Consider the following 27,720-nt stretch of genomic DNA (forward strand, 5'->3'; position numbering starts at 1 on the left):
CCTCTCAGCTCTGTGCAGCCTCTCTCAGCTCTGTGCAGCCTCTCTCAGCCTCTCTCAGCTCTGTGCAGCCTCTCTCAGCCTCTCTCAGCCTCTCTCAGCTCTGTGCAGGCCTGTATAGTTTGTGGGATGTCACGTTGGAGGTCCTGTCCACTATCCCTCCCTGACCTTTACCCCTTATGTGTAGATCTGATCAAATCAAATATGTATAAGCAGTATGACAACAATCTAATGCAGCCTATCAAGAGAGCAAGGTGGCACGGCTAACACTTAGCTAACACAACACAACACATTACATCACATCACAACACAACAGTTGGCGCGGCTAACACTTAGCTAACACAACACAACACAACACAACACAAAGGTGGCACGGCTAACACCTAGCTTGATGCTACTCTGCCCTGTTAGACATGACGTGGCCAGGTGATCGTGGACTGGGTTGAGTTTGTGTCTCACCGAACGATTTACAATTCATAAAAACTACTGAGGAAGATCTTAATAATAGTTGTAAAGACGATAGCAGAACACCAGACTGAAATCTCCCTTTCCAGGAAAGAGAAGTGTTCACTGAGACTGAGGGTGACAGATCACTAACAGGCTGTGGTCAGTTGTTATTGGTCATGAAAGGCTTGACTTGAGCTGGACGCTGCACATACTTCAGGGCTGTCTGACCGGTGAAAGAAACGGATGTTTCAAAGAGCTGCAGCCATTGTCGGCCTTCCCACTGCAGGTATGTTCAACCACACGCTTGTCTGTTCTCATCTGTTGAATTGTTCCTAAGCTGTAAAGTCTCACCAACGTTCACAACATAACATGACACAGCACTGCACAACACAACACGACACGACACAACACAACACACAACACACAACACAACACAACAATTTCTCTCAAACATTCCTTTACCTAGTAACTGGTGATGAACTCATCCTCAGCATTTCTATGGGTTCAGTTTAAAAACAACTTTAGGGACTTTTATGGACTGGTTTGTCTGGACAGGTGTGTTCCCTTGTTGTGGTCACATGGGACCTGTGTGAGCTTATCACAACAACTGCATTCCATCAGACGAGCAGATCTGCCATCCTGTACAGCAGCTAACACCATAAGCCAGTCACAACTAACATCATTGATGATATGTCATAAGTGATCCACTGCACATACAGTACTCTTAACACAACTCCAAAAACTCCACAAATCTCTTGCAAAAGCAAACACTGCATTCAAAATAATGTTATGTCTTCTCAAAATGAAATGTTGTCGTCCAATCACACACACACACACACACACACACACACACACAGTTTTCTGCCCTAACTGAGCTGTTTGACAACAAAATTTCCCCATTGGGGACAATAAAGGTTTTCAATCAATCAAAAACACCATCAAATGAATCGACACTTGTAACAACCAATTGAACACTGATGTGCACAAAGGAAAACACTATGATCAGAGGAAAACAGTACTATGATAAGATTATCAGTAGGCCTTTTGCATTTTCAGTGTTACACTACATACGTTCAGTAGCCTGTTATAAACTGTTATGTTGTCATACTCAAATATAAAACACACAAATACAAGAATAGAACTTTTTTAAAAATTCTGAAATACTGTACACATCTGAGCAATGACAGTTGGATTCTGAATGGTGGTGTTTTCCATGTGAACACAAGAGATTTTAGCAAGGAAGAGTGTGACAAATGTAGAGAATTGTATTTAGTGTTTTGTTAACTGTGTAGTTTAGAGCTGCAAAATGAGAGATAAGCAAGAAATGTGTCAGTCATTGTGAAGAATTGCTGTGAGATGAAATACGCCAGTTTCAGGTTTTGGTCATTGTGTTTGAGGTTCAGATGTTAGAGCGATAGAGAAAAACTGTAACTCTCTTATACTACAGCTAGCAGGGAATGATCCTTCCACAATACAACAGCAGCATATGTAGAGCCGTCACAATTGATGCTGTTCAGTGGCCTGGGGTGGTCCAGTGGTCTAGAACAGCGGTCCACAGTACACACATATGCCCATGTTGGCATTAGTTTGAATCCACCCCCTGCCCTGCTGACATGCCCTCTCTCCCTTCTTCTCCTTACTTTCCTGTCTGTCTTCACTGTATCTGTCCAATAAAATGAAAAATATGACTGGGACTGCCCCACTCACAAAAATAACTTTAAAAATAAATAAATTCCCTGCTAACTGTTTACGCAATAATTAGCCAATCACCCCTCAGATGATTCTCCATAGACAAGCTTGAACAGCAACTTGAGTGTCTACCTAGCAACAACTGACAAACAAACTCTGATTGGTCCTACTGTGCAAGAGGCTGCCTCCGGGGGAAAAAACTCAGTTCCCTCTCAGTGAAGTTTGACGCTGGTCAGAAGGTAACTCTGGTTCTCTGTGTCCTCCTGTCTCTACACGGCCGTCTGTAAAGTGAACATGAAGGGTTCTGTGACCGTCCTCATCCTCTCCTGCCTGCTCCGTGTGGAGGCCAAAGGTAAGTGTCTGAACAGGTGATTATTGAGATGATTCTGTCACCAGAAAGTGCTGCTAGGTTAGGTGACAGGTCAGGTGGTCACATCTTTAACAAAGTGTATGTTATCAAAGCTTCATAACCCGTCATTAGGCCTACGTTAGTAGTGTATTAGTAGTACATGTTATACTATGTTAAAGTGAGCATAAGGGTTAGGCTGAGGACCGAAGGTATCATTGTCCTAGAAGGGGGTATATTGTGTATATAAGGTCATGAGTTCAAATCCCACCTGGGAACACCGCCACTAGTGAGGCCTTGAGTAAGGCACTAAGCCCTCAGTTACTCCAGGGAGACTGTCCCTGTAATCTCTAACTGTAAATTGCTTTGGATAAAAGCGTCTGCTAAATGGTAAAAATGTCAAATGTACCGGTAAATGTGTATCTTTCATAACACTATGTCATGTATTTCTAACCACTCTTCATGAAATTGGGATTGAAAATATTGTAATTGATTATGCATTATTGATCTTCTACAACCCTAGATCTGAATCTGATGAATCTATATTCATCATGTTTCTTGTGTCCGTTTTCAGTTCTGCATGAAGATATATCCCCAACAGGATGCTCAGATATAACTGGAGATCAGATGTATGGACTTGATGGTGATCAGTACTGGTATGCAGACTTTGTGAAAGAGAAAGGAGAGATGTCACTTCCTCCGTTTGCTGACCCATTTGGAATGGCAGATGGAGCCTATCAGAACGCTGTAGTTAACCAGCACATATGCAAAGCAAACTTGGCTCTTAATATTGAAGCAAACAAGAACCCACCAGAGGCCATACGTAAGTGAACATTTCAGATACATTTAATTCACATCATAATATCCTTCAGATTGTGTTTAATTTGTTTCAAACTATTATACATTATTTTGTATGAAACAGTAAAACTTCAAATTCTTCAGGATATTAGCAGCATTTTTGGACAATGACACCAGCATGAATAGCATGCTACTCTACTCATGAACTGACACACCTGATTAAAAGCTCATAAGATGGCACCCTAATGTTTACCCAAGGCTCCCCACCGTGTCCAGATATGACAGCATGATCAGTGTTTTCAGAGGGGAAGGTGATACTAACTGGGTTCCCCTACAGACGCTCCTCACAGCTCCATCTATCCCAGGGACGATGTGGAGCTGGGGACGGAGAACACTCTCATCTGCCACGTCAACGGATACTTCCCTCCACCTGTGACAGTCTGGTGGACCAAGAACAACAATAACGTGACAGCGGGGGTGAGAATCAGCAGTCCCTACCCCAACAAGGACCGAACGTTCAACCAGTTCTCCAGCCTGACCATCACCCCAGAGGAGGGAGACATCTACAGCTGCAGTGTGGGACACAAGTCTCTCACTGAGCCCCTGACACGGATATGGGGTGAGAAGTCTCATTTAATGGACTGTTGAACAACTTCATTGTACAGAATTATTAAACTGTCAATGACGCAGCATACAGTATAAGTGTAATTGGCATCATATCAAAATTGAACCGCAAAGTCAAGTGTACTGCCATGGAAAATACTTAATTTTCAACATACCATCATCAAATTGAACAGATTGAACAAATTAATTAAATGTTTGTAGTAATAGGTAAGCTATTTCATGAACTGTTATGAATACACTGTGTGTGTGTGTCTCTGTGTCTGTGTCTGTGTCTGTGTCTGTGTCTGTGTGTGTGTGTGTGTGTGTGTGTGTGTGTGTGTGTGTCTCTGTGTGTGTGTCTGTGTGTGTGTGTGTCTCTGTGTGTGTGTGTGTGTGTGTGTGTGTGTGTGTGTGTGTGTCTCTGTGTGTGTGTGTGTGTGTGTTCCTCCCCAGAGCCCGAGGTGAACCAGCCCAGTGTGGGTCCTGCTGTGTTCTGTGGCGTGGGCCTGACTCTGGGGCTGCTGGGAGTGGCTACTGGAACATTCTTCCTCATCAAAGGAAACGAGTGCAACTAAGATCTCAATCAGAGGGGCTGAAAAGACACTAGGGACAAACACCTGAATCTGTTAAAGTCCTTTGTAATGTGGAAACATCATGGGAAGATGAAATCAAGCTGTTTTAGCTACTTTTTCGTACTTAATTAAACTTATATCATAATGTCTACTGTTGATATAGCCATAACATACTAACACAATATCAATGCTTACCTTGTGCACTATTAAGAATGGGCCGCCAATCTAATGTCAGTTCTACTACATTCAGAGAGTGCTTGTAAAATAAAAACATGTTTTAGGTAATGTGAGCTTAAAGGAAAAACATATGCCATTATATGATTTGGCAAATTACAATATGAATCAATAACTCACACAAATGTGTGGGTGAAACGTGGGAATTTGCTCTGAATTCTCAGATTTAGAAGTTTTTTGTTGTTGTTGTTATTGATCAATAAAAGGCAATATCAATACAATTATGTGAGTTTTGCTTACCTAGCATCCAATTATCCCCTGCCTATTGCGTAGGATCCGCCGCACGACCCCGTGGCCGGCAGCCCCAGAGGAGACCGCCAGGCAGACTAGCTGACTGGCTCCTCGAGCCCGACACTGTTATTCCGGCACCCCGGGGGCGCTGTTGCGCGACGGATCCTTGTCCGGAAATAGTCCTATACCTCCCTCTGGAGCGGCCGCTCAATATGCCGCTCCCTGTGTGCTTCGGCCATATCCGGGTCTGGCGAGACCGGGATTCGATCCCAGTCCCCGGTGGGCAGCATGCACTAGTGGCTAGTGCTTAGACCGCTACGCCACCGCGGGGCACTAATTTTAATCAATACTAATGCATTTCACACCAAGAGAACCAAAAGGTTGTCACTAACCCGGCTCAGAGCGAATGACAAAAAGGGAGACAAGTCATGGGTAAAGGATAATCTATGTTTTATTAATAACTAAAGACTAAAGTAAGCACAATAAAGATGGGATGTGTTAATCAGTATAGTCAGTTAGTCAGTATAATCAATGGTGGGTGTGGGTGAGTGATCTGTATGTGGAATGTTGTAACGTGTAAACAGGAAAAAAGGGTTGCCACTAACAAGGCACAGGCACAGGTGTGCTGCATCAACCAATCAGGCCTCCTCTCTCCACTGCCATCCTGCAACACAGAATCAGAATAAGACAGCAGTGGAGGGAGGAGGCCGTAACAAGGTTAAACAATTACCAAGCCGGGTACACACATAAGGATTTTCAAAATCCTAACAGATTTTTTATCTGAGACAGACCCCACACATGAAGATAAAAAATCTTGGATTGAACAGCCTTGATCATATTGTGTGTGGTGTGCGCCGATATTCCCATTTCAGCACCCCGCATACATAAGGATTATCATTACGACAGTCAAGACTAGTCTAGAGTCTCGTTCCCCAAGCAAGAAATCTCGCGTGATCAAACGTGATCTAACGTAGTACCCTGACAGACCTGTAGAGGCAGCCATGTGCGACAGGGCAAATAAAGTGCCGAAGAACGAAAAGAAGAAGTCAGCTCGCTTCTTGATTGGCTACATTTCAACCACGTCACAATTGGACTCGCGAGCAGGGTTGCCAGATGGGATTGACATTTTCCACCCTAACCACAGTCTAAAACCGCTAATTCCACCAAAAAAACCCGAGCCCATCTGGCAAACCTAGTCGGGAGTTATGGGGGGGTCGGGAGTTGCCCACACACATAAGGATTTTTGGTCGTAAATATTGAATACGTTTAACATTTACGATAGTCGGCCCCGACCATTTTCCGAGCAGATTCTCGGGAGAAATTGACTCTTAACACACCTCACACCACAGGATAATCTTGTAGGATAATCTTTAGAGCCATCCGATAATCGGGTGTTTGCTGTCCTTGATCGGAAGGGGGGAAATCGGCCCAAAATCGGCCCAAAATCGGCCAGATTATCTTTAAGTGTGTACCAGGCTATGGGGTGTTTGTGGTTCAGGAGGTAGAGCTGGCGTCTAATGATCACATAACCGTCGGTGGTTCGGTCCCCGGCTGGCCACGTGTCGAGGTGTCCTTGGGCAAGACACTCAACCCCAAATTGCTCCCAATGAGCGGGCCGGCGCCTTGCATGATAGCTTGCCGCCATTGGTGTGTGAATGGGTGAATAAGAGGCCATTGTAAAGCGCTTTGGAATAAAGTGCAGTCCATTTAGACTTCACCCTCCTTTAACCTTCACCTCTGCAGGGACCCTACAACCCACGCCAATTTCTACCCCTTATTAGATTATAAATACTCTGGTTGTTATGTTTGCCTTTTGGTTGACAGCAAAAGAGGGAGAGAGGGAGAGAAGGAGAGAGCAGGATGGTGTCGGCACACCAGAGAGAGAGAGCAAGAACCAGGTGAGAAAGTGGACAGGTAGTCAAGACCACATAAGTAAGTAGCCTTGAGAACCGATGGTTCTAGGGCAGGAGGAGTCTATCTCCTGTTTCCGTAGCATGAGGCGGCTTAATGTACAAGTACACCCCCTGGACATGACGCTGGTATGTCGCAGTTACAAATAGTGCTGGTGGGTGTACTGTATACATACTGGCTTACTGTTCTCTCACACAGCTTTCAGTGAACGTTACCAGTCCTTACAGAAACAACGTCTGCCTAGTAACAAGTGACTCTTTGGCTCTGGGGTAGCAGATTGGCCTGTTTGTCTGAAGAGTGAAGTATCTAAAGTCCTGCTCAGTTTCCTCTTATTGAGAACACAGTGGCTGGGCAGAGGAACATGTCGATGTCAACTCTCTTACACATTTCCATAGCTCTGGTGTTATCCACTCTCAATGGAGCAGGTACGTTAAACTCTAATATTATACTCTTTTATGCATGTATAGTTGATAATTGAGTAAGTATACTTAATCACTAACCCTTTGATGTTACCAATTAGTTTACAAATATCCAAATATCAATAACCCTGGAATATCAGCCAACCATATGAATTCCATAGAAGGCAAATAGTATGTTTGTATCCATTACTGTGGTAAACTAGTGAAAACCAGTGCCCTTTCAGCACTTATTTTTGTTTTTCTCTTTTAGATGGATATTATATGTACAATGAGGTAAGCTGCCTGTACAGCTCTCGTGAGCTGCATGATATGGAGTATATAGAGTCTTCTATTTTTAATCAGATAGAGTACATCAGATTCAACAGCACTGTGGGCAAGTTTGTTGGGTACACAGCCCATGGTATATATAATGCAGAGCTCAGGAATAATGGTCCTGCACTGGCTCAAGCGAAAGCAGAGCTGGAGAGGTACTGCAAGCCTAACACTGGTCTTCACTACAGAGCCATACTGGATAAGTCAGGTGAGCAGCCCTCCTGACCACAGCAGTTTACCATCCCTGACTGACCAGATGTTCATGTTAGTGTGATGTTTATGTTAGTGTGATGTTAGTGTGATGTTCATGTTAGTGTTATTCTGATGTTCATGTTAGTGAGATGTTCATGTTAGTGTGATATGACGATAGAGCTAATAATAATAATAGGATCAGACATGTTGTTCTTGCTGTGGGAGGTTTTATCTTGAATGATCATGGATACTGTAGCTACTACAATCGTTGAACACGTACACCACTGTTATGTTATACTGTTGTTTTCCTCTGGGAAGCATCAGAAACAAACATTTCTATTGGCTCATTTTTAATGTACAGAAGTTTCAGAGAGCATTACAACCATAGCAGTCTGTAAAATATTATGAGATTTCACTTCTCATTAAAGGATTAATCATTCAGTTTAATCACATGAGAACAGAGCCCTGTTCGATGCTACAGACAATATGAATGATTTGCATCCGAGCTCGATGGTTCTGATGTGATATTATGCAGTCTGGTGATCAGGACTAACCCTAAATAACAGTAATCTGAGTTTTCATTAAGGTTTTCCATTTTCACTCCATCAGCTAAGCCTCATGTCAGACTCAGCTCAGTGGCGCCCCCCAGTGGAAGACACCCTGCCATGCTGATTTGCAGTGTCTACGACTTCTACCCCAAACAAATAACTGTGACTTGGACAAGGGACGGACAGGACGTGAAGACAGACGTGACCTCCACTGAGGAGCTGGCCGATGGGGACTGGTACTACCAGGTCCACTCCCACCTGGAGTACACGCCCAGATCTGGAGAGAAGATCTCCTGTATGGTGCACCACGCCAGCCTCCGAGACCCCCTGGTGACAGAGTGGAGTAAGTGTTATTACAGGGAGGTTTTTATAAGTGTTATAATGGTGTTTGGGTGAGGGAGTTATCAGATATGTGAGTTGGGTGAAAGTGTTTTAATGTGTGTTTGAGTGGTGAAGGATAAACGAGTATTAGTTTATCAGACACTGAACAGGCCTTGCTGTAGTAACAGGGAACATGCATTATGTTATCTACGTGGTTTATAGAATCTGATTGCTGCTTTTGTGTGAAAAACAAATCCATAATTTCTCTTTGGCAGACCCGTCCCTGCCTGAGTCTGAGAGGAGTAAGATCGCGATCGGAGCGTCAGGACTGGTGCTGGGACTGGTGTTAGCGTTAGCAGGGCTGATCTACTACAAGAGGAAAGCCAATGGTGAGGGTCGTCTTGTGATGAAAACAGAGACAATATAACATATCAACATTACTAATCTTCTCTCTCTCTCTCTCTCTCTCTCTCTCTTGTTTATTTCTGTAACAGGACGGATTCTGGTACCATCTACCTAATGTGAGAATCCTGTTAAAATGAATTATTACTTATACTGGTTCATTTGTCAAATATATCACGATGGTCACAATTGTTTGTTGTGTTTTCAGGCTTGCAGGCACATTGCTGTAACCACTGCTGACAGGTGGACCGACTACAGCTGTCCTTAGATCACAGTAGGCCTGAGATGAGGCCTTGTCATAGAAGCTGATTACAATGCAGAGCTTTACTGAACCAATAGCTGCTGTTGCCTTTAACTTCTCAGATACCAATAGATTGATTATACACTGTGTGATTGTGTATTTGTAGAAGTTATATTCCTTTACTTTCTACACAATTATTATTTTAAACTTGAATGCAATAAATCAGCTACAGTGAGATATGAAATGATACAATTCTCCGTTGTTAGAATGGGAGTGATGAAGATGAGGTCTGGGGTCAAGTCCATCTGAATATGACTCAACTGACAGGAACAGGCAATGAAGAAGAATGTCATCTAGTGACATGATGACATCACTGGGGATGTTTGAAAACACTGATGTCATTAATATGCAGGACGGATTGTTAGTGTCACTGTTTTGCATTTCTTTTGTACTTAAGTACTTTGTATTTCTCGTCCATTTCCTATCATCATGAAATGGACCTAAAGCCTTTCACTGGTGTCGGGATATTTGAGTGAGCAGCCCAATAGTTGGCAACTGAGCTTAGGAACTTTAGAGGCACGTCTTTGTGTGTCTTACTATTGTATTGGACAGGCCAGATCAACATATTGATTTTATATTTTCTCTGCATTAATATCAAGTGAACGAGTAGTGAATTCTGAACGTAGTGTGTGTGTGTGATTTTTGGTGAGGGGGTAAAGTAAACTGTTTGATTAATACACAGGTTTTGCTGTTGTTCTTATGTTCTGATATGTTTTTAAAGGTACAATCACACTGTAGTAAAACGCTTCGTGAACCTTAATCTGACAGTAAAAGCAGGTTTTATGTGATTGATATCCAGCTTCCCTCAAAGGCTTGTGTTGCTCATCTTCTGATAGAATGTGGTGGTGGTTTGAGACCGTTATGTTCCTGCTGAATTGATCTAACCAGTTTATATATTCATATCTAACCTTTATAAGAATATGGCAAAAGCTTTTCAATAAACAATTTTAAAGGTATTGTTGTTTTGTCTCTCACTTTCACTGGGGTTGAGTTTCAGGTAATCACATCATGGATGAGCTGACAATGCTGAATTCCAGTTTGGGAGCTCAGAATGTGATCTGTGAACCAGAAACCCAGCAACTGGAGATGGTTGTGTTTTTTAAGTTATTTCTTCTGAGTGAGGCAGTCCCACTCATATTTTTCATTTTATTGGACAGATGTAGTGAAGACAGAGGAAAGTAAGGAGAAGAAGGGAGAGAGAGGGCATGTCAGCAGGGCATGGGCCAGATTCAAACCCATGCCGACATAGTGTGCACTGTAGACCACGGTGCTGGACCACTGGACCACCCCAGGCCACAGGTTGTTGTGTTTTAATGTGTGTTTGAGGGGTAATGGATGAACGATGACAGGTTTTAACCTGAGCTGTTAGAGTATTAATTTAACACACTGAACAGGCCTTGCTGTTTGCACAGTAACAGGGAACATGCATGATGTTATCTACATAGTTTATAGAATCTGGTTGCTGCTTTTATGTGAAAACAAATCCATCATTTCTCTTCGACAGACTCGTCCCTTCCTGAGTCTGAGAGGAACATTCTGGAATACGCTGGAATACTCTCCAGACAATCAGCAAAAGAACAAGTGTGTTGGTGTATTGACTAGACTGGAAGCGTGTGGTTAATCACAGACATGTGATATTACAGAGAACTTATTTCAGCACCAGAGAAACAGGAACCTGCAGGTGGAATACAGAGGCTGGGGTAGTGCTTCCCCGCTGCCCTGAAATAACACACGTGTTGCTTCATTCACAGTGTTCCTGTTTATGAATCAGTACAACAAAGGAAGACCTACAGAGCTCTGAAGTGTATAGCTAGCCTGTTTGTAAAGTTAGCACCAGAGTCAAGTTAGCACTAAAGTCAAATATAACCATATGGACCACCTTTACTTGCTTTTTTTGCCACCGAGTCAAACAACGTTTTGATACATTTTATTGAGAGCAATTCTTGGGAGTATTTTTTGCAATAAAATCCGGTGACTTGTACACGTGACGTTGTCATTACCGTAATTCCTAAACAGTTTGTGCGATCAGAAAAATTCCAACAAAATGTATTATTAATAATAATGGAAGACTGGACGCTCTCCCGCTTTCTGGCGCTGCATATCAGCATGGCGCCTGCCATGCTGATATGCAGCGTCTACGACTTCTACCCCAAACAAATCACTGTGACTTGGACAAGGGACGGACAGGACGTGAAGACAGACGTGACCTCCACTGAGGAGCTGGCCGATGGGGACTGGTACTACCAGGTCCACTCCCACCTGGAGTACACGCCCAGATCTGGAGAGAAGATCTCCTGTATGGTGCACCACGCCAGCCTCCGAGACCCCCTAGTGACAGAGTGGAGTAAGTGTTATTACAGGGAGGTTTTTATAAGTGTTATAATGGTGTTTGGGTGAGGGAGTTATCAGATATGTGAGTTGGGTGAAAGTGTTTTAATGTGTTTGAGTGGTGAAGGATAAACGAGTATTAGTTTAACAGACACTGAACAGGCCTTGCTGTAGTAACAGGGAACATGCCTTATGTTATCTACGTGGTTTATAGAATCTGATGGCTGCTTTTGTGTGAAAACAAATCCATCATTTCTCTTTGACAGACCCGTCCCTGCCTGAGTCTGAGAGGAGTAAGATCGCGATCGGAGCGTCAGGACTTGTGCTGGGACTGGTGTTAGCGTTAGCAGGGCTGATCTACTACAAGAGGAAAGCCAATGGTGAGGGTCGTCTTGTGATGAAAACAGAGACAATATAACATATCAACATTACTAATCTTCTCTCTCTCTCTCTCTTGTTTATTTCTGTAACAGGACGGATTCTGGTACCATCTACCTAATGTGAGAATCCTGTTAAAATGAATTATTACTTATACTGGTTCATTTGTCAAATATATCACGATGGTCACAATTGTTTGTTGTGTTTTCAGGCACATTGCTGTAACCACTGCTGACAGGTGGACCCACTACAGCTGTCCTTAGATCACAGTAGGCCTGAGATGAGGCCTTGTCATAGAAGCTGATTACAATGCAGAGCTTTACTGAACCAATAGCTGCTGTTGCCTTTAACATCTCAGATACCAATAGATTGATTATACACTGTGTATTGGTAGAAGTTATATTCCTTTACTTTTTCCACAATTATTATTTTTTATCTTAAACTTGAATACAATAAATCAGCTACAGTGAGATATGAAATGATACAATTCTACGTTGTTAGAATGGGAGTGATGAAGATTAGGTCTGGGGTCAAGTCCATCTGAATATGACTCAACTGACAGGAACAGGCAATGAAGAAGAATGTCATGGTGACATCTAGTGGGGATGTTTGAAAACACGGATGAAATATAATATGTAGGACGGATTGTTACTGTCACTGTTTTGCATTTCTTTTGTAATTTCTAGTCCATTTCCTATCATCATGAAATGGACCTAAAGCCTTTCACTGGTGTTGGGATATTTGAGTGAGCAGCCCAATAGTTGGCAACTGAGCTTAGGAACTTTAGAGGCACGTCTTTGTGTGTCTTCCTATTGTATTGGACAGGCCAGATCAACTTATTGATTTTATATTTTCACTGCACTAATATCAAGTGAACGAGTAGGGAATGCTGAGAGTAGTGTGTGTGTGTGTGTGTGTGTGTGTGTGTGTGTGTGTGTGTGAGTGATTTTTGGAGAGGGGGTAAAGTCAAGTGTGGGATTAATACGCAGGTTTTGCTGTTGTTCTTATGTTCTGATATGTTTTTAAAGGTACAATCACACTGTAGTAAACGCTTCGTAAACCTTAATCTGACAGTAAAAGCAGGTTTTATGTGATTGATATCCAGCTTTCCTCAAAGGCTTGTGTTGCTCATCTTCTGATAGAATGTGGTGGTGGTTTGAGACCGTTATATTCCTGCTGAATTGATCCAACCAGTTGCCTTTATAAGAATATGGCAAAAGCTTTTCAATAAACAATTTTAAAGGTATTGTTGTTTTGTCTCTCACTTTCACTGGGGTTGAGTTTCAGTTAATCACATCATGGATGAGCTGACAATGCTGAATTCCAGTTTGGGAGCTCAGAATGTGATCTGTGAACCAGAAACCCAGCAACTGGAGATGGTTGTGTTTTTTAAGTTATTTCTTCTGAGTGGGGCAGTCCCACTCATATTTTTCTTTTTATTGGACAGATGTAGTGAAGACAGAGGAAAGTAAGGGAGAGAGAGAGAGTGCGTGTCAACAGGGCATGGGCCGGATTCAAACCCATGCCGACATAGGACCACTGGACCACCCCAGGCCATGGTGCTAGACCACTGGACCACCCCAGGCCACAGGTTGTTGTGTTTTAATGTGTGTTTGAGGGGTAATGGATGAACGATGACAGGTTTTAACCTGAGCTGTTAGAGTATTAATTTAACACACTGAACAGGCCTTGCTGTTTGCACAGTAACAGGGAACATGCATGATGTTATCTACGTAGTTTATAGAGTCTGATGCTGCTTTTATGTGAAAACAGATTCATCATTTCTCTTTGACAGACCCTTCCTGTTGTGCCTCCTAATCTAACACGCCCCCGTGAGCCTCGTTCTGGCGCCCCCTCCCGGCCGGATTGAGTGGGCCGGATCTCTGGCTCTGTTTGCAGCAGGTGTGGGCTATTACGTTTCAGCCCAGCTGTCCCAATCACCACCGGGACAGCCGCCTACTTAACCCTGCTACAGACGGAGATCCAACGCTTGGACATAACTTTCGGTATGGACTCCCTCGGACTTCTCTCTTTTGGATTTCTCTCCCTGGCTCGACCCCTGGACTCCCCTCTGGAATACTCTCTCATGGATCACTCTCCCTGACCCGAAAAGGATCTCGGACTTTGCTCACTAGGGTAGTATCGCAGCACATAATACAACACCCCTGACCTCATACACGCACACACACATAGTATAATTACACACCCCATAACTATCGCCTGCATCACACCTTTTGTTTGTTTTTCCACTAGTTAGTGTAGGGCCTATTTCTTTGTTTATATTTTCCATAATAAATCATTATATATTCTCCTGGCCTCTGTCTCTGTTTCTCTGGGGTTCCACCACATTTGGCTTTCCAGTTTCAAGGTGTGCATAACAGTATGTCCAAGCCATTATGAGCCAAGGTGGAACTCCAGAGAACAAGGGTAGTTCCCCGGGTATTGGGGTTCTCCCATTAGTCGTAGATTTACGCAGAGAGGTAAATAGCCATGCTATGCAACTTACCAGTCTGCAGGCCGAGCTCCAGAAGGCCTTCCCCACGGTCCAAGGCCAGATAGCCGTACTGGAGAATACCACCCGTGCCACCGTCGGGGTTGTAAATAGTCTCGAGACGAAGATGGACGCCCTGTCCGGGTCTCTCGCCTCCATCCAGCGTTCTCTGGACCTCATCGCCGCTGGCAGCAGACCACCCCCTGACACGAGTTCCATATCTGGGCAGATGACTAATCCCCCGGTCGATCCTGTGAACCCCGTTTCGCTCTATCCTCCTGTCGCTCACTGGGAACCCAGGTTAGTCAGCCCCGCTCCATTCCATGGTGACTTTGATTGTTGTCGGGGTTTTCTGACCCAGTGCGAATTAGTATTTACGCACCAGCCTTCCAAGTACTCCTCCGACGGGGCCAAGGTAGCGTTTATCATGTCTCTACTCGCTGACAAAGCGCTCAAATGGGCCATAGCCGCTGTCGGGAGCAGTTCAAGATACTCCACGGATTACCCCCTGTTTAAAGCGGAGTTCCGGTTCGTGTTCGACCACCCCCAGGACGGGCAGGATGTAACCGGCCGCTTGTTAGCCATCTCCCAGGGTTCCCGCTCTGTAGCCGAGTACATGGTCGAGTTCCGTACTCTAGCCACGGAGACAGGCTGGAATGACGGAGCCCTCCTCAGCCTTTTCCACAAGGGGTTACATGATTCCATCAAGGACCTGTTGGTGCGCGACGATCCCGGCACCCTTAATGAGCTGATTACCCTGGCCCTTAGGATGGATGCACGCCTCCAGGTACGACGCACCGACCGCGTCCAGCGAGCTGTCACGCGCCCCACTACCTATCACGCCGGAACGACCCCGCCCCCTTCTCTGCCCATGCTGCCTCCCCCTCTCGTGGCTACTTCCGGGGCTGGGGAGCCCATGGAGATCGGACGCTCTCGGCTCTCGCGAGAGGAGCGAGAACGGAGGCTTCTCAACAAGCAGTGCCTGTACTGCGGCAAGGAGGGGCACATCATCCGGGCGTGTCCTGTCCGGCCAAAAGACCCAGCTCACCAGTAGGGGGCATACTGGTGAGCAACACCTCTCTCTCTCAGCTCCAGGTCACCCCCAGTCGCCTATTCCCTGCCACTCTCACCTGGGGGAAGGACACCCTGTCTGTCAGCGCCCTCATCGACTCCGGGGCTGATGGTTGTCTAATCGATGAAAACTTAGTCCACCAGGCGGGCATTCCCCTAGTCCTTCTAGACCGCCCCATCATGCCTAGGGCCATTGATGGCCGTTCCCTAGGAACTATCACCCACACCACTGGGCTTATATCTCTTACGATCTCCGGGAATCATACAGAGGAGATTCGGTTCTTTGTCCTTCAGATCCCCACGTCTCCCCTGGTGCTGGGTAGACCCTGGCTCGAGAGACATGAACCTCACATCTCCTGGGCTTCGGGCCAGATCCTAGGCTGGAGAGGTACGTGTTACGCCTCCTGCCTTCGCTCCGCCCTGTCTCCCTCTAGCGACCCCAAGTCTAAGATCACTCCGCCTGACCTCACCGGGGTTCCTCACATCTACCACGACCTAGCCCAGGTGTTCAGCAAGGACGAGGCACTCTCCCTTCCACCCCATCGCCCGTATGACTGTCCTATAGACCTCCTGCCTGGTGCCACCCTTCCTAAAGGTAGACTTTACAGCCTCTCACTCCCTGAAAAGGAGGCGATGCGTAACTACATTACGGAGTCCATCAACTCTGGTATCATCCAGCCCTCCTCCTCTCCCCTCGCGGCTGGATTCTTCTTCGTATCCAAGAAGGACGGTGGGCTCAGACCTTGCATTGATTTTCGGGCTCTTAATGACATTTCTGTAAAGAACCGTTATCCCCTTCCCCTCATTAGCTCCACCTTCGAACCCCTCACCCATGCCAAGGTATTCACCAAGCTGGACCTACGTAACGCCTACCATCTAGTCCGCATCAGGGAGGGGGACGAGTGGAAGACCGGGTTTAACACCCACCTCGGCCATTTTGAATACCGCGTCATGCCTTTTGGTCTATCTAATGCCCCTGCTATTTTCCAGGCCCTGGTCAACGATGTCCTTCGGGACATGTTAAACATTTTTGTTGTTGTGTACCTTGACGACATTCTTATTTTTTCTCGGTCCGTGGAGGAGCACCACCAGCACGTCCGGCTAGTCCTGCAGAGGCTCCTGGAGAACCGCTTATTCGTGAAGGGGGAGAAGTGCGTTTTCCACACCAGCTCGGTCACCTACCTGGGTAATGTGGTGGAGGACGGACAGATGCGGGCGGACCCTGCCAAGGTCAAGGCCGTCGTGGAGTGGCCTCAGCCCACGGACCGGACACAACTTAGACGCTTCCTGGGGTTCGCGGGATTTGTGAGGCGGTTCATTAAAGGGTTCAGCCAGGTCGCAGCGCTGCTCACTGCGCTTACCTCCACCTCACGGCCTTTCTGCTGGACCGCCGCTGCTGAGACCGCTTTCGGCACACTAAAACACCTGTTCTCCTCCGCGCCAGTGCTGATCCACCCCGACCCCGAGAGACAGTTCATTGTAGAGGTAGATGCTTCGGACACGGGGATCGGGGGGGTCCTCTCTCAACGGTCGGGGGAGGACCAGAAGATACACCCTTGCGCCTACTTCTCTCGGCGCTACGAACCCGCGGCCCAAAATTACGACGTGGGCAACAAGGAGCTGCTGGCGGTTCACGAGGCCCTGAGGGAGTGGAGACACTGGCTGGAGGGAGCCAAACTACCGTTCCTGGTGTGGTCTGACCATAGGAACCTCACTTACCTTGGGTCCGCCAAGAGGCTCAACTCTCGACAAGCCCGCTGGGCTCTTTTTTTTAGTCGTTTCGACTTCACCCTTACCTACCGTCCCGGCTCCAAGAACGTCAAAGCTGATGCTCTCTCCCGCCAGTTCCCCAAGGCGGATGCGGGTGTCGCTGAGGGGGGAGATACCATCCTGTCCCCGTCCCGGGTGGTGGGGTTCGTAACCTGGCCCGTCGAGGCTTTGGTGAGACAGGCTCAGCGGGCCGAACCAGACCCTAGGACCGGACCCCCTAACCGTTTGTTTGTGCCTACAGCTGTCCGAGCCAGGGTGTTGGAGTGGGGCCACTCCAGCTGCTTCGCTTGCCACCCCGGCGAGCGGCGGACGGCGACATTCATCGGGAGGAGGTTCTGGTGGCCCAATCTCAGGGGGGACACCAGGGAGTTTGTGGCCGCCTGTACGGTGTGCGCCCGTAGTAAGGCCTCCCATCGGCCTCCTGCGGGTCTCCTGCAGCCTCTCCCGGTGCCCAGCCGACCGTGGTCGCACATCGCCGTGGACTTTGTTACTGGGCTCCCTGTCTCCCAGGGGTGCGACACCATTCTCACCATCGTGGACCGGTTCTCCAAGGCGGTCCACTTCGTTCCCCTCCCGAAACTGCCCACAGCGGCCGAGACGGCGGACCTCCTAACTCTCCACGTCGTACGCCTCCACGGGATCCCCTCGGATGTGGTTTCTGACCGGGGCCCCCAGTTCGTCTCCAAGGTCTGGCGGGCCTTCTGCAGAGGCATTGGGGCCACCACCAGTCTCACCTCCGGGTACCACCCTCAGTCCAATGGGCAGGCCGAGCGGGCCAACCAGGCTCTGGAAGCCGCTCTCCGATGTGTCTCCGCCCACAATCCCTCCTCCTGGGCGAAATACCTGCCGTGGGTGGAGTACTCCCTCAACACTATGGAGAGCGCTGCCACTGGTATGTCCCCATTCGAATGTTCCCTGGGTTACCAACCCCCTCTGTTTCCCCAACAGGAGCTGGAGGTGGCGGTCCCAACCACCAGGGCCCATCTCCGCCGGTGTCGCAACGTGTGGAGGACCGCCAGGGCGGCGTTGCTCCGCGCCACCGAGCGCGCCCGGCGGAGCGCGAACCGGCGGAGGGTGCCGGCCCCTGACTACCAGCCAGGTCAGAGGGTTTGGCTGTTGGCCCGGGACCTGCCCCTCCAGACCTCCCAAACCTCCACCCGGAAACTCAACCCCCGGTACGTTGGTCCCTATCCCGTGGACCGTATCGTCAACCCCACGGCGGTACGTTTGACCCTTCCTCCCTCCCTCAAAATACACCCGGTGTTCCATGTCTCCCAGCTTAAACCTGTGGCCGCCAGCCCTTTGTCTTCCCCCAGCCCGGCTCCGCCGCCGCCCCGTGTCCTGGAGGATGGGGACCCGGTATGGACGGTAAACAAACTACTGGAGGTCCGCCGCCGGGGTCGCGGGTTTCAATACCTAGTGGACTGGGTTGGCTACGGGCCCGAGGACCGGACTTGGGTGCCTGCGTCCTATCTCGCCGACCCGTCCTTATTGGAGGATTTCTACCGAGCCAACCCCGGGGCCCTGGGTCCGTCGTCCGGTGCCTCCCCTGAGGAAGGGGGTACTGTTGTGCCTCCTAATCTAACACGCCCCCGTGAGCCTCGTTCTGGCGCCCCCTCCCGGCCGGATTGAGTGGGCCGGATCTCTGGCTCTGTTTGCAGCAGGTGTGGGCTATTACGTTTCAGCCCAGCTGTCCCAATCACCACCGGGACAGCCGCCTACTTAACCCTGCTACAGACGGAGATCCAACGCTTGGACATAACTTTCGGTATGGACTCCCTCGGACTTCTCTCTTTTGGATTTCTCTCCCTGGCTCGACCCCTGGACTCCCCTCTGGAATACTCTCTCATGGATCACTCTCCCTGACCCGAAAAGGATCTCGGACTTTGCTCACTAGGGTAGTATCGCAGCACATAATACAACACCCCTGACCTCATACACGCACACACACATAGTATAATTACACACCCCATAACTATCGCCTGCATCACACCTTTTGTTTGTTTTTCCACTAGTTAGTGTAGGGCCTATTTCTTTGTTTATATTTTCCATAATAAATCATTATATATTCTCCTGGCCTCTGTCTCTGTTTCTCTGGGGTTCCACCACATTTGGCTTTCCAGTTTCAAGGTGTGCATAACACTTCCCTTCCTGAGAGGAACATTCTGGAATACGCTGGAATACTCTCCAGACAATCAGCAAAAGAACAAGTGTGTTGGTGTATTGACTAGACTGGAAGCGTGTGGTTAATCACAGACGTGTGATATTACAGAGAACTTATTTCAGCGTCAGAGAAACAGGAACCTGCAGGTGGAATACAGAGGCTGTGCTTCCCTGCTGCCCTGAAATAACACAAGTGTTGTTTCATTCACAATGTTCCTGTTTATGAATCAGTACAACAAAGGAAGACCTACAGAGCTCTGAAGTGTATAGCTAGCCTGTTTGTAAAGTTAGCACCAGAGTCAAGTTAGCACTAAAGTCAAATATAACCATATGGACCACCTTTACTTGCTTTTTTTGCCACCGAGTCAAACAACGTTTTGATACATTTTATTGAGAGCAATTCTTGGGAGTATTTTTTGCAATAAAATCCGGTGACTTGTACACGTGACGTTGTCATTACCGTAATTCCTAAACAGTTTGTGCGATCAGAAAAATTCCAACAAAATGTATTATTAATAATAATGGAAGACTGGACGCTCTCCCGCTTTCTGGCGCTGCATATCAGCATGGCGCCTGCCATGCTGATATGCAGCGTCTACGACTTCTACCCCAAACAAATCACTGTGACTTGGACAAGGGACGGACAGGACGTGAAGACAGACGTGACCTCCACTGAGGAGCTGGCCGATGGGGACTGGTACTACCAGGTCCACTCCCACCTGGAGTACACGCCCAGATCTGGAGAGAAGATCTCCTGTATGGTGCACCACGCCAGCCTCCGAGACCCCCTGGTGACAGAGTGGAGTAAGTGTTATTACAGGGAGGTTTATTATAAGTGTTAGAATGGTGTTTGGGTGAGGGAGTTATCAGATATGTGAGTTGGGTGAAAGTGTTTTAATGTGTTTGAGTGGTGAAGGATAAACGAGTATTAGTTTAACAGACACCGAACAGGCCTTGCTGTAGTAACAGGGAACATGCATTATGTTATCTACGTGGTTTATAGAATCTGATTGCTGCTTTTGTGTGAAAAACAAATCCATCATTTCTCTTTGGCAGACCCGTCCCTGCCTGAATCTGAGAGGAACAAGATCGCGATCGGAGCGTCAGGACTGGTGCTGGGACTGGTGTTAGCGTTAGCAGGGCTGATCTACTACAAGAGGAAAGCCAATGGTGAGGGTCGTCTTGTGATGAAAACAGAGACAATATAACATATCAACATTACTAATCTTCTCTCTCTCTCTCTCTCTCTCTCTCTCTCTTGTTTATTTCTGTAACAGGACGGATTCTGGTACCATCTACCTAATGTGAGAATCCTGTTAAAATGAATTATTACTTATACTGGTTCATTTGTCAAATATATCACGATGGTCACAATTGTTTGTTGTGTTTTCAGGCTTGCAGGCACATTGCTGTAACCACTGCTGACAGGTGGACCGACTACAGCTGTCCTTAGATCACAGTAGGCCTGAGATGAGGCCTTGTCATAGAAGCTGATTACAATGCAGAGCTTTACTGAACCAATAGCTGCTATTGCCTTTAACATCTCAGATACCAATAGATTGATTATACACTGTGTGATTGTGTAATTTGTTATATTCCTTTACTTTTTCCACAATTATTATTTTAAACTTGAATGCAATAAATCAGCTACAGTGAGATATGAAATGATACAATTCTCCGTTGTTAGAATGGGAGTGATGAAGATGAGGTCTGGGGTCAAGTCCATCTGAATATGACTCAACTGACAGGAACAGGCAACGAAGAAGAATGTCATCTAGTGACATGATGACATCACTGGGGATGTTTGAAAACACTGATGTCATTAATATGCAGGACGGATTGTTAGTGTCACTGTTTTGCATTTCTTTTGTACTTAAGTACTTTGCATTTCTAGTCCATTTTCTATCATCATGAAATGGACCTAAAGCCTTTCAGTGGTGTTGGGATATTTGAGTGAGCAGCCCAATAGTTGGCAACTGAGCTTAGGAACTTTAGAGGCACGTCTTTGTGTGTCTTACTATTGTATTTGACAGGCCAGATCAACATATTGATTTTATATTTTCACTGCACTAATATCAAGTGAACGAGTAGGGAATGCTGAGAGTAGTGTGTGTGTGTGTGTGTGTGTGTGTGTGTGTGTGTGTGTGTGTGTGAGTGATTTTTGGAGAGGGGGTAAAGTAAACTGTTTGATTAATACACAGGTTTTGCTGTTGTTCTTATGTTCTGATATGTTTTTAAAGGTACAATCACACTGTAGTAAAACGCTTCGTGAACCTTAATCTGACAGTAAAAGCAGGTTTTATGTGATTGATATCCAGCTTCCCTCAGAGGCTTGTGTTGCTCATCTTCTGATAGAATGTGGTGGTGGTTTGAGACCGTTATGTTCCTGCTGAATTGATCTAACCAGTTGATATATTCATATCTAACCTTTAAGAATAAGAATATGGCAAAAGCTTTTCAATAAACAATTTTAAAGGTATTGTTGTTTTGTCTCTCTCTTTCACTGGGGTTGAGTTTCAGTTAATCACATCATGGATGAGCTGACAATGCTGAATTCCAGTTTGGGAGCTCAGAATGTGATCTGTGATCCAGAAACCCAGCAACTGGAGATGGTTGTGTTTTTTAAGTTATTTCTTCTGAGTGGGGCAGTCCCACTCATATTTTTCATTTTATTGGACAGATACAGTGAAGACAGAAGAAAGTAAGGGAGAGAGAGAGTGCATGTCAACAGGGCATGGGCCAGATTCAAACCCATGCCGACATAGGTATATGTGCACTGTAGACCACGGTGCTGGACCACTGGACCACCCCAGGCCACAGGTTGTTGTGTTTTAATGTGTGTTTGAGGGGTAATGGATGAACGATGACAGGTTTTAACCTGAGCTGTTAAGAGTATTCATTTAACACACTGAACAGGCCTTGCTGTTTGCACAGTAACAGGGAACATGCATGATGTTATCTACATAGTTTATAGAATCTGGTTGCTGCTTTTATGTGAAAACAAATCCATCATTTCTCTTCGACAGACTCGTCCCTTCCTGAGTCTGAGAGGAACATTCTGGAATACGCTGGAATACTCTCCAGACAATCAGCAAAAGAACAAGTGTGTTGGTGTATTGACTAGACTGGAAGCGTGTGGTTAATCACAGACGTGTGATATTACAGAGAACTTATTTCAGCACCAGAGAAACAGGAACCTGCAGGTGGAATACAGAGGCTGGGGTTGTGCTTCCCGGCTGCCCTGAAATAACACACGTGTTGCTTCATTCACAATGTTCCTGTTTATGAGTCAGTACAACAAAGGAACACACGTGTCATCTTCTCATCCTAATCACGTACACAACATACAATGACACGCCTAAATGTGTTTGCAAACGTGTCATTTCACACTGCGATCTCACACGCCGTATCGGGAAGAGCAGCGCTTGAATACAGTTGCAGTAGTAACACTTTTATCTATATCTTTTTATTCATTGTCTTATTATGTTGTTAAATGTTTATCTATTTATTTGTATTTGTGTATGCTATATGTAAAGCACATTGAATTGGCCCTGTTGTATGAAATGTGCTCTACTAATAAACTGGCCTTGCCTAAAAACAGGTCTCCTCTTGTAGCACTGTCCCCCCCCCACACTACCCCCCCCACACACACACACACACACACACACACAGTCCAGTACTACACACACCGGCAGGTTTATGAACTCTATACAGTATAAAACAAACCAGTTCCAAGAGGGAATAATAACGAGGGGGGGGGGGGGTAATCAGGATGCCACTAAATAAAGACACTAAATATATCCAATCACTAGACTTTTCTCAACGAGAATTAGAGGGCAAACATGCCCGTCACATGTTCATCATTACACTTAGTGGCTTCAACATAGTTCATGAAAAAAACTTGTGACACTAGGTGCCAACATAATATTATTCTATTATTTCTGCACGTTCGGTGCAAGTTCTAGCTCTGCAGTGCCACCTAGTGGTGTAATGTCCATAATGACACCCCCTCTCCTCTCCCCACCTCTCCTCTCATCATCTCTCCTCTAGAACGTGTCTCGTAGGACTCTTGGGAAGATCCTGCTGGATTCTCTGGATGTGTGCAGAGGGAGTGGACATGGTAGTCCTCACTTAGCTACAGTCCTTATCTACACTGAACAAAAATATAAACGCAACACTTTAAATTTAAATCTGTGTTAGTGAGCACTTCTCCTTTAATAATACTGTGTGAATCAGATCTCATGATGTGTGTGTGTGTGTGTGTGTGTGTGTGTGTGTGTGTGTGTGTGTGTGTGTGTGTGTGTGTGACCACCAGCGATGAGAATATTTGTAATATGAGAATTTGTAGAACAAAAAACTTGATTGTCACAAAGAGAAGAAGGGGAGAGAGAGAAGGAGAGAGAGAGAGAGAGTGGGACACACACACACACACACACGCGCACACACACACACACACACACACACACACACACACACACACACACACACACACACACAAACCACATTACATCAGAGGGGTGGTGTGTGTACATTAGGCAGGCTGAGCTCTGTAGCCATTGGAGATCAATTTACTTGATTTGATTTATGTATTTATTTGTATTTCTATCAAATCGTGTTAAGATAATGTGGGTGGCAGTATTCCCCCCCCCCCACTAGATGGCTCCAACGTTCAGACAGGGAAGACATTACTTCACCACAAAAGGGTTAGGGTAAAGAACAAGTTAGGGGAAAGAAAAACAGACATAGTTTATACCAGTGGAGGCTGGTGACTTCCAGAATTGAGGAGGCCAATTTTCAGAGCAACAAAGAAATGTTAAAAAATGCAGTAATTTGATTATGGAAGAATATTAAATTAACTAAAACGAAATCGACTACATTAAAAATAAAACTGTTCAATAAATCCTAAATGTTGTCTACCTATTCGATGTATAAATCGCGCCAGAATCTCGCCGACTTCCGAGGTCATTTTAAGCAAAAGTATTTGGCTTATTTTCAGGGATAATAGCCATGGGTGTTCTAGACGTGTCCTGCAAAGGACAAGTTGATAGGACACTCGTAGCCACTATGGCGAGTGTTTCTTTGACTGAAGTGACTGGCGAATTCTCAAAATGGCTTCATGTGATTGGACGAACAAAATGTCAATCTTTCAGCCCTGGACTCAATGCATGGTGAGGCCAGGCCTCCCTTGCCCACCCATTTTCAGTGATTTGGCCAATCACATATTGCCATGAAAAAAATGGCATTACATTGACTTCTATGAGAAACCACTTTCCTGGGAGGCCTGGACTTTTCGACAGGAGGCCTGGCCTCCTCAATACAAACGGATAGGGATTCTGGCCTGTAGGTGCTTTACAATTGCAATATTGGGTTTTAGCCATGGAAAAAATCAGATTTATGAACAAAACAGAAATAATATTAATATAAAAACAATTTAAATATGTTTTTTTGTTAAATAAATAAATAAATAAAATAAATATAATTATTGCTTTTTTACATTTCTCTCTCTTCTCTCAAATTATTGGGGAGGCCAGGCCTCCTCCACCTCTATGGAGGAGCCTCCACTGGTTTATACTGGTAGACTCTCAGAAACAGAGATAGTTTATACTGGTATACTCCCAGAAACAAATGTGATAAGTAACAAGATTCAGCACTCACAGATAGCACTCACGGCACCAGTGTATATGTTAACATCTGTATTCAAGAGACTTATCGGCCTCCACTCATCTAATAGCACAAGAAGACAGACTCACAGAAGAACACAGGGCTAAAGAAGAGTGGTACGAAATAATATAGTCCTTTATTTCCAGTCCTGCAGGGAGGGACCCTCACTACAGTTACATAGGTGGGGGGGGGGGACAGGGGGGAAAGGTAACATTGAGGTTAATGTGACAGAGGTGGGTCATAGGTAATGAGGAGGGAGGCAGAGGGGGGGGTGCATGTGTTAGAGATATGATCTGTCCATTTAACTGTCTGATGTCTGATCCTCTGTGCCGTCAGACCACCGGGTCCTTTACCAACCGAGACCCTCAGTGGCCCTAGTCAGACCCTTAGAGCCCTGGTCAGACCCTCAGAGCCCAACAACATCTCCTCATTCATGTTCTACACAGAAGTCCCCCTGAGACCGTCTCTGCCACGCAGCCTCTCTCATGGACACACACTCATTCAATCATTTACATTACACAACTTCATAATCAATGTACAGTTATTCATAATCAAAAAGGCTAATGGTAAGAGATGCTACTCTGTGGTGAGCCTAGCTCCTGATTGGTTACTCTGAGTTGAGCCTGGCTCTGATAGGTTAAGGCATTTCTATGTGTGAGTATGGGTCCCTGCGCGGGGGGGCCTGTGTGTGTGTGTGTGTGTGTGTGTGTGTGTGTGTGTGTGTGTGTCAGATCATTAGGCACTGTGCCTGGTTAGCTTCACCACCAATCTACTGTGGTTAGCGCCAAAGCTCTAAAAAGAGAGAAGAAGAAGAAGAAGGAAAAAGGAAAATCAGTTACAAAAAAAAACGAAACGGCGAAATGAAATGAAAAATAAACACCTTATTTATAGAATAAATATAGTATGTACAATTTGCTTTTATGTGCATCTAAAAAATAAATAGACAAAGCCTTCCTTCCCCTCTGAAGAAGTATTCACAACCTTCCGTCTGTGGGGAGGCCGAACGCTGCTGCCACTTTGGCTGCGTTCGTAAATTCGCTCCGAGAGCGCCGGAGCGCACACTGGGTTCAACGTTACAAAGGGACCAAGTAAAAATGTTGATTGGACAAGAGGCATTCCCATGAGTGTTGATCAGATTTTTTTTTCAGAGCGAATTTTGAGAACGCAGCCCCTGGTCAGAGAGAGACAGCATTAGTAGTAGAATACAGGTCCTAGATTCTCTGGGATAGAAGGCCCTAGAATGTGGAACGCGTGTTCTAGAATCTTGGACACAGGTTCGAGAGACTGAGAGGCGATCAACACTGCCTTGTATTCACTCACGGGACAGTAGCGCTCTCTTGTGCCTGTTTGTATAATTACAGCACTTTGCACATTGTGACCAGCGCTTACTGACGTACTGTTGGTAACTCAGTGTGGTTGCCGGGTGGTTGTCGACTCGTAAGATGACAGAAACAAAAAAAAGAAGAAAAAAAACTAGGGAAACAAATACAAATTCAACTAAAACCAACGTTTTAAAAATTCACATATTACATAAACGACACACCTTCCACTTTTGAGCGGAAGACGTGATCTTTTAAAGGGAGAATAAGGTCATTTGTAATCAACAACAAATTGTGCATATTTATATTATGTGCCCTGCACATGCATTTAAGCTGGCCCCCTTTAAAACAACATAGGCATCTAACAAGCACCAGATAACTCCAGCCTCACATGCAAATCACCATGAAACCGGTTCCCCTGCCATTCTGAGTGAACGACAGTGTCGATACTGACAGTATGGCTGTGTGCTTATATACTCTTCAATCACCTCCTCTCCTCTCTCCTCCTCCCCTGTGGATGAGTGGAATTCGGTTGTTAAGTCTGACGTCAAACGTGACGTTTAGCAATTTCCGGGTCCAAACCAGAAATTCCCCGCACCAGAGTACCAGTGTACTACAGCGGTAGAATGACACCTCAATCGTTTTTTTAGACTCTGATTTATTCATACAACAAGGGACAGAGCACTTTCCCGTTTTCCCCATATTGTCAGCGTCTTTGAGCCTCGGAAAAGCGCTATACAAATATAATATAACCCTAACCCTATATTATTATTACTGAGGCATTTCGAAGACAGCGCCTCAGCCAACGTTGGACCCGGACACACGTCACGACTTAACAACCGAATAGGAGACACGTAAGGGCTGTATAAGGGCCTAGTCCGTATGGCAGACACAGTACGAGGCCAGCTGCTCAGTGTGTGTGTGTGTGTGTGTGTGTGTGTGTGTGTGTGTGTGCGCGCGTACACGCACGCTAGGCATTGACATCAGCGTGTACAGGCCCTTGTTCAGCTGGAACTGATCTGACAACAGTTTGTACCGTTTTTAAAGTCAGTGCGAGAAGAAACCTAAACATCCTCCACGTTGGCGTTAGGGTTAGGGCATTCGGCCAATCAGAACGTCCGTCTGTCTCAGGGCGTTTGGCGCCAAGACGGTGATTCGTTTTTTACAAACGGAGCGCACACTGCTGGGGGTTCGACGTCACAAAGGGGACCGAGGT

General features: G+C 46.0%; 2 protein-coding genes across 2 annotated transcripts in view; both read left to right on the plus strand.

Annotated features, from left to right (window-relative positions):
• The first annotated feature begins 2,355 nt into the window (after positions 1 to 2,355).
• On the plus strand, positions 2,356 to 4,745 carry LOC308173357 (H-2 class II histocompatibility antigen, A-U alpha chain-like). The gene is made up of 4 exons (XM_080548368.1): positions 2,356 to 2,485; positions 3,054 to 3,302; positions 3,615 to 3,896; positions 4,334 to 4,745. Exons 1-4 carry the CDS (start codon positions 2,428 to 2,430, stop codon positions 4,453 to 4,455), a joined length of 711 nt encoding a protein of 236 aa, XP_080404494.1. The 5' UTR covers positions 2,356 to 2,427; the 3' UTR covers positions 4,456 to 4,745.
• A 2,811-nt stretch (positions 4,746 to 7,556) lies between these two features.
• LOC308173450 (uncharacterized protein) overlaps positions 7,557 to 27,720 on the plus strand; it is a gene marked incomplete at both ends in the record, with an annotated part of 29,056 nt that continues 8,892 nt past the window's right edge. Inside the window, 9 exons of the mRNA XM_080548483.1 lie at positions 7,557 to 7,767; positions 8,361 to 8,642; positions 8,896 to 9,009; positions 10,321 to 10,417; positions 11,429 to 11,667; positions 11,918 to 12,031; positions 19,485 to 19,491; positions 20,090 to 20,328; positions 20,581 to 20,694. Of these exons, the coding sequence (XP_080404609.1) occupies positions 7,557 to 7,767; positions 8,361 to 8,642; positions 8,896 to 9,009; positions 10,321 to 10,417; positions 11,429 to 11,667; positions 11,918 to 12,031; positions 19,485 to 19,491; positions 20,090 to 20,328; positions 20,581 to 20,694 (1,417 nt within the window). The remainder of the gene's footprint in view (positions 7,768 to 8,360; positions 8,643 to 8,895; positions 9,010 to 10,320; positions 10,418 to 11,428; positions 11,668 to 11,917; positions 12,032 to 19,484; positions 19,492 to 20,089; positions 20,329 to 20,580; positions 20,695 to 27,720) is intronic.

The sequence above is a fragment of the Nansenia antarctica genome, assembly GCF_963989245.1.
Source record: "Nansenia antarctica genome assembly, chromosome: 18".
Taxonomy (NCBI): domain Eukaryota; kingdom Metazoa; phylum Chordata; class Actinopteri; order Argentiniformes; family Microstomatidae; genus Nansenia; species Nansenia antarctica.

What these genes read in the sequence shown, in the direction of transcription:
- LOC308173357 (XM_080548368.1), top strand. Translation starts at nt 2,428, where the DNA reads ATGAAGGGTTCTGTGACCGTCCTCATCCTCTCCTGCCTGCTCCGTGTG. An exon ending in GCTCCGTGTGGAGGCCAAAG is followed by an intron (nt 2,486 to 3,053) that starts GTAAGTGTCTGA and finishes GTCCGTTTTCAG; the next exon opens with TTCTGCATGAAGATATATCC. An exon ending in GCCCCTGACACGGATATGGG is followed by an intron (nt 3,897 to 4,333) that starts GTGAGAAGTCTC and finishes GTTCCTCCCCAG; the next exon opens with AGCCCGAGGTGAACCAGCCC.